The sequence below is a fragment of the Podarcis muralis genome, chromosome 17 (genome assembly GCF_964188315.1).
Source record: "Podarcis muralis chromosome 17, rPodMur119.hap1.1, whole genome shotgun sequence".
Classification (NCBI taxonomy): Eukaryota; Metazoa; Chordata; class Lepidosauria; order Squamata; family Lacertidae; genus Podarcis; species Podarcis muralis.
This window is the reverse complement of record NC_135671.1, coordinates 34,219,247-34,229,642: the sequence shown is the minus strand read 5'-3', so window position 1 is coordinate 34,229,642 and position 10,396 is coordinate 34,219,247. Positions and strand designations below refer to the sequence as shown.

Sequence of the window (10,396 nt, the reverse complement as noted above, 5' to 3'; positions counted from 1 at the left end):
ACCTTGAAGTCCAGGAGCTGTTCCTGGACACCGTTGGAACGACCTGCGTAGTGGCGTGAAAGCTGGACCCCCTCCTTGCTTCCCTTCGACCTGCAGGTGAAGGAGGAGGCCTTGTTCCCGCGGGGTTTTAATGAAAGGCCTGGTGCCGCGCTAGTCTTACCGGGGATATTTTCTCTCTCTCTCCCTCTCTCTCTCTCTCTCTCTCTCTCACACACACACACACACAAACACACACACCTTGCGAGTCTCTCCTGATATGATGTTTTGAGAAAGGAGGGGGGGGGAACTGCTCTTCGCTTCTTCCGCTCCTGCCTGACTCTGTGGGGAGTCTGTGCGTTTTTTATGTAGTGATTAGATGTCTGAGTGACAGCTGCAACACTCATGCAAGCCAGTAGTCTTAGTTTGCAGTAGCCTTTAGTAATAAAAGAAGTTATGCGTTCCAGCAAGCTTCCGTGTTGTTTATACTCTGCATGAGTCTGGTGCTCACAATGCACAGTTGTGAGTCCAGTGAACTTAGACCTGCTTTCCAGGATTGGAAGGTCTCTGGAAGTTCTCCAGTCGTCTAGCCCAGTTGGGGCAGAACCAGTTATTGAGCCTAGTCGCTGGCTCCGGCTCAAAGGCATACAGTGGTACCTCGGGTTACAGACGCTTCAGGTTACAGACTCCACTAACCCAGAAATAGTACCTCAGGTTAAGAACTTTGCTTCAAGATGAGAACAGAAATCGTGCTCTGGCAGCAGGAGGCCCCATTAGCTAAAGTGGTGCATCAGGTTAAGAACAGTTTCAGGTTAAGTACGGACCTCCGGAACGAATTAAGTACTTAACCCGAGGTACCACTTTACTGGCAGGTGTAACTACCTGCATGAATTAAACAGGTTGCATGTGGTCTTAATGGTTAATTGCTTTTTTATTATTGCATTCCCCACCCCGGTTTTTAGGTGTTCTTATTTTTATCTGTAAGCCGCCTTGAGTCCTGGCCAAGGGAAAAGGTGGGTTATAAATACATAATAATGTAAGGTAAAAGGTAAAGGACCCCTGGATGGTTAAGTGCAGTCAAAGGTGGCTGTGGGGTTGCGACGCTCATCTCGCTTTCAAGCCGAGGGAGGCGGCGTTTGTCCGCAAACAGCTTTCCAGGTCATGTGGCCAGCATGACTAAACCGCTTCTGGCGCAGTGGAACACCGTGACGGAAACCAGAGCGCATGGAAACGCCATTTACCTTCCTGACGCAGCGGTACCTATTTATCTACTTGCACTGGCATGCTTCCCAACTGCTAGGTTGGCAGGAGCTGGGATAGAACAACGGGAGCTCACCCCGTTGTGGGGATTCAAACTGTTGACCTTCCGATTGGCAAGCCCAAGAGGCTCAGTGGTTTAGACCACAGCAAAGAGAAAGTTCCCTGCTCTTTCTAAACTCTTGGTTGTACTTGGTGGAGAAGCACTTGTTTTGAGCTTGCGAACTGTCTGAATGAGAGTCAGTGGAGGGCGGGGCTCCTGCACACATATACGGTACTCTGTATCCAGTGCTTTTCCCCCCCTAGAAAAATAGGTGCCGGTACTCACCATAAAGTTGTTACAGTAAGTGCCACACTTTTTAACAAAAACAAGAGGTTCTGGTACTGTGTACCCTTGAGTACCCCCTGAAAAAAAAGCACTGTCTGTATCTTTCAGTGTATTAAACCAAACTTTTCCTACTGCCTAGTGTGTGACAAGCTCTTTAAAGAACAGTTAAAGTTGTTTATCGTAGGGATGTCCTGGCTGCATGCAAAAGGTTCCGTTCTCCTCAGTAGTGTTTCCTGGGCCTGTGGATGTTGTTCAGATGTCCATCTTGTAACTGCATAGATGGGTTATTTGTTCCAAAGGTAGGGAGGAAATGTCCTAGTTCTTCAGAAAGAAAGTTATGCTAAATAATGCGCTGTGAAACCCCAGAAGATCATTAGGGGGTAGTTTTAATATTACTTAAAAACTATGATAAAGTAACATTAATAATTCTGCCATATACCCTCTGAAACGCTTTTGCATACTCCCTGGGGGTTCATGTATCACACTTTGGGAAGTACAGTGGTACCTCGGGTTACAGACGCTTCAGGTTACAGACTCTGCTAACCCAGAAAAAGTACCTCGGGTTAAGAACTTTACTTCAGTATGAGAACAGAAATCGTGTGGCAGCAGCAGCGGGACACCCTATTAGCTAAAGTGGTGTCTCAGGTTAAGAACAGTTTCAGGTTAAGAATGGACGTCCAGAACAAATTAAGTTCTTAACCCGAGGTACCACTGTATGGCCCTAAAGTGATGCACCTCTTCCCAGTTTTGTATCAACCCTTAAGTCCTGAAGAGCAAACATGGGTGTGGTTCCCTGATTGTGCCTGGTTGCTTGTGTAGTTGAGGCAGCCCTGACCTGCAGGCCAATTTCTAGCCAGTTGCTCATGCAAATTATGAAGTCTTAGAACCATAGAATTGTAGCGTTGGAAGGTACCCCAAGTGTCATCTAGTCCAACCTCCTGCAATGCAAGAATCTCATCTAAAGCATCCATGACAGGCGGCCATCCCAGGGTCATTTGTTCAAATTGAACAATATGCAGTTTGCAAGTCCAGAATTTTACAGAGATGCTTAATGTTTAGAAATCATCAGTTGATATGTTCTCAGTGGGTAGAATGTTCATGTGTCTTGGTGACTGAATAATCTCTCCTGCTTTGTGATGGTAACACACCTCAGAAGTAAGGGCTTATCTATACTTAGCTTTCCTCCGCTCTTGCCAGGCACGGTCCATGCTTTAAAGCTCCAAGCGCTCCCCCCCCCCTTTCTCTCTGGAGCTTTCCCTGCGAAAGCCTGCCCTTTAAAGCTCAGTCAGAGCAAATGGCAATCAGTGAAAAAACTAAATTGATGTTTGCTCAGGTTGAGCACTAAAAAGTGGGTCTTCGCAGGGAATGCTCTGGGGCAAAAAAACCCCCAAAACCAAACCGAATAACAAATATGGAGCTTTTAAATGTGGATCTGTGCCTGGATAGTAGGGGGGAATGTGTGGATAAGTCCTAAAAGGGAGTGGCAGCTGTAGCCAAATTCTGTATTTTCAGTTTTGGAGGCAGAGAGAGCTGTGGGTAAGTTGCAGTAGAAGCATTCTTGGGAGGCTGTGGCTCCCTTTGGGAACTTGGTGCACAGTCAGCAGGCTTTGTGACCCTGCTACACCGCTGCCTGCTTTCACCAGGCACTACTTGCAAATTGCATAAATTGAATATTACAAAGACACCCAGAGGACTTATTCACACCTCTGCTTGCCCCACCACTTTCCCCCGGGGAAACACGATCTTCAGCACTGAATCAAAACAAACCGCAATTGGTTTTTCCATGGATTGCTATTTGCTCCAATTCAGTGCCAAAGAGCTGCTTTTCTGGGGTAATGCAGCAGGGAAAAGGCAAAACCACTTGGATCCATGCCTAGAAAATGAAGGATGAGCAGAAAACTGCTTGGGCCTGTGCTTTCCAGGCATGGAAAACTGGAGGTGTGGATGAGCCCTAAGTATCCAGTACTCTTCCCTCCAAAGGAGCCACGCTGTAGTGCAGGGATAGTGAGCCCGTGGTCCTCCAGATGTCGTTAAATGCAACTCCCATCAACCCTGACCATTGACTATGCTGGCAAAGGCTTGCAGGAACTGGAGTTCAACCACATCAATGTTACAGGTTCCCCAGCTCTGCTATAACATGATCCCTGCAACTTCTCACAGTTTGGTGGCGCGAGTGAGTAACAATACTATACAGTTGGAACAGATGCAAAATGTTCACTCCAATCAAGCCATAAAACCACACTGTACTGCAAGCCAGGAGGACTGGTGAACCTTGCACAGAGTTCCTGTCTCTCTTGGGTCAGGAAGTTAAGGTAAAGGTAAAGGTACCCCTGCCCGGTCGGGCCAGTCTTGCCAGACTCTAGGGTTGTGCTCTCATCTCACTCTATAGGCCGGGAGCCAGCGCTGTCCGCAGACACTTCCGGGTCACGTGGCCAGCGTGACAAGCTGCATCTGGCGAGCCAGCGCAGCACACGGAACGCCGTTTACCTTCCCGCTGGTAAGCGGTCCCTATTTCAAACTGCTTTTGAACTGCTAGGTTAAGAATAATGAATTTAAATGCAGCTCCTAGTACAAAGGCAACATAGATATGGTTGATTCCTGCCCTAAAATGTTTGTACTCTGCAACTGAAACCATTTTCATAATAAGCAGGCCAAGAAACATAAAGGAAAGTTTAGAAAATTTATTAGTGTGTGTTCTTTTTTCCCTTTGAAATACCAACACAAAACGCAGCAGCAACAGATGTATGGAAGTAGCCTTGCTGGAGTCAGATTCAGGCAACATTTATAAAGAAAGACATTTCTTTTTATGCAAGATGAATGCAAAAGCTGTGGGTAGGACTTTCCACTTTGCTCTGTCCCTAAAAAAATGGATTCTGTGTTAGAATCCAGCCCCCACACTTGTTTTCCTGGGAGAAAGTAACAAGAGGTAGCTGTTTTCTCTGTAGAAAATTTTAGTCAGGGATCATTTGATATTTACACCTTTTCAATGCTCAAAGAGTCATGCAGCAGGAAGCCCAGGGCCACAACTGGATAACAGGATATACAGCTGTTTTGCAGACTCATTGGCAGGAGGGGATCTGAAGGCTAACAGGTCCTTTGCCCCACAGTCAGATTCTCCAAACTTTTACTTACATCTACACCATGCTTTAGGTCACATACCAAATTAACCCTCTCACTAGGGTTGCTAGCCTACATCTCAAATATTTTCCCTAAAACACCTTTAAATGTGCAGCTGACAAAGGAGATGAGACAGTGACAGCTTATCCCACCCATTTTCTCCTCGGTGTTTTTATTCACACACATTCTGGGCAGCACACCTGGGGATCTCGCTTGCTATAGCTAGCAGAGGAGGGAGCATAACATGGGAATGGGCAGCAGAAATGGCCTCTGCCTTTTCTCCCAATTTGTTGTCGGGAGGGTGGGGACCTCAAGGTTGCAACTGAGTAATCCTACCTGGCTTCCCCAGTGTTGCAAGCAGGAGAGGGGCGAGTTGCCCCAAGCATGAGATGCCAGCCAGGCTCAATGAATACTTTTAGTTTCACTTCATCCCTGTAAGCTCCCAAGTCTTGCCTGTTTCTTAACTCCTGCTCTCTCCCTTTTGCTACTAAAATCAAAGTGCCATTAACCTCAAATCATAAGTTTCCACTGAAAACAATATTAAACATCTTTCTAGCATTGCCTCAGTTTTGTACAGTGGGTTCCCCACCTTTCTATCTCTTCTGGATTTTTGTACCATCAGCCCAGGAACACAACCAGATAGGAATACTGGCAGGTATATACATTTATAATTGCTCTTCATTTCTTATAGGGAAGGTCTTCTGTTAAATGCTCTGAAAGAGAGATCTTGATATTAAGCAACTACTTTTTCCTTCGCTGCAATCAGAGAAGCTACAATTGTGGAACTAATGTCTTCCTCAAAGCTCTTTAAAGGGATCATAACCCCCATCTAACTTGGAATAGGTTCACCATGGCCATCAGGCAACACAGAATCATAGAGCTGGAAGAAAGGCAAAGGTCATCTCATCGAACCCACCTTCAATGAAGTAATCACAACTAAAGAATCCCTGAAAGATAGCCACCCATATCTCTAATGAAATAAAGTCTGCCACCTTCCTAGGTTGTTCATTCCACTGTTGAAAACCTCTTACCAGGGCTTTCTTTTAGCTGGAACTCAGTTCTAGCACCTCTCAAGTGGGTGTCATTCTAAGAGAAAGAGGGAGGTATTCATGGTGAGTTCTGGCACCTCTTTTTCTAGAAACATAGCGCTGTCTCCTCCCATCTGTCCTCACGTTTAGTTGGAATCGCCTTTCTTGAAGTCATCTGGGGCAGGGGAAAACAAGCTTGCTGCCTCTTCCATGTGACAACCCTTTAGCTATTTGAAGATGGCTATCATATCCCCTCTCCAGGCAAAACATACCCAACTCCCTCAACTGTTTTCATAAGGCTTGGTTTCCAGACCCTCGATCATCTGGGTCACCTTCCTCTGCACGTTCCAGCTTCTCAATATCCTCCTTAAATCGGAGACAGAATATTTCCCTTAGCCACAGGGAAATTCAGGTTCCTCACACTAATTACTGCTAGTGCAGTGAGCCACCGGAGAGTCGTGCAAGCTGCACAGTGTACTGACAACCACACAAATTCTCTCCTCTTTCTTTGGCATCTCTTTCTGGTGAGGCTTCCACACTGACACAACTGCTATCTGGACGAGCCCTTAAGGCTGAGATTCCAAACCTGTGCAACACAAGAGGGGCCCAAGCCAACGTCATGCACTACACTCTGTTGCCCCTTGAAACCTGGAGGTCCTGTGCAGCATTGACCCCCTTCCCTCCCAAGACACCACACATCCACACCATATAGCACATGGCTCCCCCCTAAAAAAATCCTGGGAATGGTAGTTTGCCCCTTGCAGAACTACAGCTCCCAGCGCCCGCAACAAATTACAGTTCCCAAGATTCTTGTGTATTCTTGTGCATTAAACATGACTAAAATGCAGCGCTCTTTCTACATTTAAACACATGGCTTAGAATCCTCAATCTTGTTTAGAAACCTATTTGGACATACAGACTGCGTATATTTATTTGTTTAAATTAGAAGTGATGAAATATTTTTATTGTTAATGTCAGCCGAAAATTCTCAATTTTTATTTTTCTCTTTTTGTTATACAGTATCTTGGTACTCGGAACGGTTTGGCTCCTGAACACCGCAAACCTGGAAGTAAGTGTTCCGGTTTGCGAATGTTTTTTGGAAGCCAAATGTCGAACGCGGCTTCTGCTTGAGTGCAGGAAGCTCCTGCAGCCAACCGGAAGCCGCGCCTTGGTTTTTGAACCGTTTTGGGAGTCGAACAGACTCCTGGAACAGATGAAGTTTGAGAACCAAGGTACCACTGTATTTGCATTTTAAAAAAAGTATTAAATACTTACGGCCATGTATATCAACCCAAGAGACTGATTTCCTGACGTATGAATTCCCAGACACAGCCAGGGGCAGATTTAGGACAGCGCAACTGGTTCCCTGGCCAGGGTGCAGGGGCCAAGGGGGCACCTTCTTGCCTCCTTCCCAAAGCCTAGTAAGCGTTTGCTTTGGGAAGGAGGTGTGAGGGCTCTAAGGTTAGTGCTTTCCCAGCTTTGGGAAGGCAGCACAAGCCTCGGGGAGGAGGGCAAATTTCGGCCTCGCACAGGGCGCCACATTACCAAGGTCTACCCCTGACACAGCTCAACACTACATCTGACACATTTGAAGGAATCACAGAGGCTTCACTGTAGTCCAGAGATCACAATCCCACCCTTGAGCCTAAGGGGAGGAGGGAACAATATGAACTGGGTTATCCTGCAGTTACAAGGAAGATACCTTCCCAAATGTTGTGTTTGTGTGTGTCATGGGGCAGAGCCTCACTGCTGCCATCAACATTGCTACTGCTTGTCTGGGGTCTGAGGTCCCACAGCTTCAACCTACTGTAGATGCCACTGCTGACTTCCTATTGTCTTGGAAGCTGATCATGAAAAGTACAGGTGCACCGTTTTGAGCATAAAAATATCCCATTAAAACAACAACCACCACCCTATCCACATCTGTGTCCCAAGTACAGTCGTACTTTGGAAGTCGAATCTGTTCCAGAAGTCCGTTTGACTTCCAAAACGTTCAGAAACCAAAGCGCGGCTTCTGATTGGCTGCAGATAGCTCCTGCAGCCAATCGGAAGCCCCGCCGGAGGTTTGGCTTCCAAAAGAATGTTCAAAAACTGGAACACTCACTTCCTGGTTTCGATCGTTTGGGAGTCAAGGTGTTTGAGATCCAAGGTACGACTGCATTTAAAGTCTGGAGAAACTTGGGTTATTGTTGCCTTCTAGTGGTTACAAAAGTGCCGTCTCTAACATTTGGCGTCCTTCCCTGGTCCTGGCCTTTGGTTGCAAAGCATGGGAGCAATGCTTGAGGGAAATCTCAGCAGCCAGCGAGGTTCCTGAATATAGCTGCTGGTACTGGTGGTGGGAGGAATTTAGTGCCCTTCATATCTTCTTGCCCGTGATTAGCAGAAGCAGAAATGACTATGAAAAACAAAGATGAAAGCTTTTCTTGCCACAGATTTTTTTTTTTTTGTTGCTCTTAATTGTTTTTAGTGCGACTCTGGTTACACTGTACAGATCCCTTCAGCAGAGAGGCTTGGAACCCTAATGCCCCAGAACTGTACACATTAGAAGATAGTGCTCCGGGTAATCTTTTGAAAACAGGTTTTTATTTTTATTACTATTACTATGATTGCTGGGTGGTGGGTGGGGAGGAAGGTATTTCTGGGCAATCTTTCTACCTGCCATCCTGACTCTTCTACATCTTTCAAAGCAATATCCCACAGGGGGTTGGGGGGGGGGAGAGGAAAAATAAGTTCCTACCTCCTTTGTATTACAACTTGCCAATACGTAGAGGTAAGCAAGACAGAAGAGGGCCATGGAAACCAGGGAGCATGGATTCAAGGGTTGTTGTCGGGGTGCGTGTGTGTTTGTGTGTGTGTGTCACTTCTTAAGCCGCAGTGCTGCTGTGACCAGCGCAAACATCTCCCAGCAAGCAGAAATGTGTTCACACAAGAAATCCAGAGACCTCAGGTAAAGTGTGTTGACGACGAAAGCAAATAGCCCTTGAAATGTCTTTCTCCATTGTCCACCACCTCAGAGGGGAAAGGGAAGGTTTGGGGATGGGAAGACATTTCAGTTCATCTCCCGATGTCTAGGTCGAGAAGAGAGTGCAGACCAGTCTTATAAGTTAAAAACAAGTCAACGTGCAAAATATACAGACACCTTCCACATATGTAAAGATAACGCAGTGCTGGGCTGAAATGCAACTCCTTGGCACTCCAGCGCCCCCACAGGATGTGGAAGAGAGAGGAATGGAAGAGGGATCAACGTGGTTCAGTTTTTGCAGCTGGATATCTGGGGTGGAGTAAGAACGTGTCCTCGGGTATCCTCAAACCCCAGATGCCAGGGTGTCAACAAAAGGGCTTGGAAAACTCCTGGTTGCAATCGCTGAATTTTCTAACTCCTCCAGTGTATGGCAGTTTGTCCCTGAATGCATCATCTCCAGTGCTGAGACACCGTGGGTGAAGTGGGGTGAAGAGTACCTTCCCCATTTTGCTTACAGGATAGCTGCTCATTCCAGATCCGGATACACGTCACCGGCAGTGAACGTCGATGGGGTTGGTTTCCTGCTGGATCGCGGAATGGCTGGCAGAAATACGCAAAACAGGAAACATGCTGGGGGCGGGCAGGGAAGAAGATGACACACATGCAGCGAGAGCAGCAGGCTCCTGGTGAGTAGCCTTGACTCAGAAGCAAGCCCGTTTGAGGTGGCCGTCCCCAGAGACTCCAACACTTGGGAGACCTATGAAAATCTACCTCAGAAGGGCCATGGCACTTCCCATCCTCTGGTGTCTGACGGTGGGACGGGGGACACCTTTGTAAGCAAGTGGGACAGGCCTCCTTGGTCCTCCTTGCTGAGGAAGAACTCTGCTTTTCTGGGGATGAGGAGAACAAGGGCCTGCTCACTCCAGCACTCTCCGGCCTTCCTCCGCCCAGCTGCCCACACCCTGCCCCACAGGGCACTAGAGCAGAGGAGGTACGTCCCCACCTACTGCTGCCTTCAGGACACACTGTCGGGAGGAGCGGTCCTTCTTGAGAGGCAGGTCCTGGCCCCTTTGGGGAAGCAGGCTTCATCCGCTTCATCTGGACGTGACCCCCAGAGCCTGCTTCATGTTCTCATACACAACGTAGCTGATGCTGACGGCGGGAATGACCTTCATGAAGTTGGGGGCAATGCCGCGGTAGAGGCCCAGCACCCCTTCTCGAGAGAGGATGTGCCTGAAGAGGCCCAGCATGCTCAGCTGTGGGGCACCTTCAATGGTTGCTGCAGAGAGAGGGGAAAGGAGCAGAGAGGTCAGGGCCACATGTTTGAAAGCTCCTCCAACAAAGTTACAGGAGAGGGTCGCTTCTGTTTCTGTAAACGGCCCCAGCTTTTCATTAACGTTATAGCTGTTTCAGCATAGGAATGGAATGAGAACGTTCAGCGAGACCCGACCGAGGAGGTTCCTGCATCAACAGTGATTGGATGGAACCCTCCCCTGCTCGGGCCCACCTGACCTCTGTGTGGGAATGATCAGGGAGGCAGGAGAGGATATATTGTTTAATAATATGCTTCCTAACTTGCTTTAGCAAGTCCCTTAGCAGAGTGCATTCCCCTTTTAAATGTGCACAGCAGTTAGGTGGTTGCAAGCTCGTATAAGCTTCTCAATATAGGATTCCTGGTAATCCCCTTTTCTCCCCCTTAAAAAGAACAGACACAACACAATCTTGTGT

General features: G+C 47.4%; 1 protein-coding gene and 1 long non-coding RNA gene across 4 annotated transcripts in view; one reads left to right on the top strand and one right to left on the bottom strand.

The window, feature by feature from the left end:
• Nucleotides 1-41: 41 nt before the first annotated feature.
• Nucleotides 42-9,180, top strand: LOC144325931 (uncharacterized). Its single transcript, XR_013391082.1, has 2 exons — nucleotides 42-3,873; nucleotides 4,104-9,180. It is a non-coding gene; the product is annotated as an uncharacterized LOC144325931 (long non-coding RNA).
• SLC25A23 (solute carrier family 25 member 23) overlaps nucleotides 4,228-10,396 on the bottom strand; it is a 51,148-nt gene continuing 44,979 nt past the window's right edge. For 2 of the 3 annotated variants that reach the window (XM_028711951.2, XM_028711952.2), the window contains one exon: nucleotides 4,228-9,947. In XM_028711951.2, the coding sequence (XP_028567784.2) occupies nucleotides 9,763-9,947 (185 nt within the window). In that variant the 3' untranslated portion in view covers nucleotides 4,228-9,762. The remainder of the gene's footprint in view (nucleotides 9,948-10,396) is intronic. The other variant, XR_013391081.1, reaches the window with a different exon arrangement.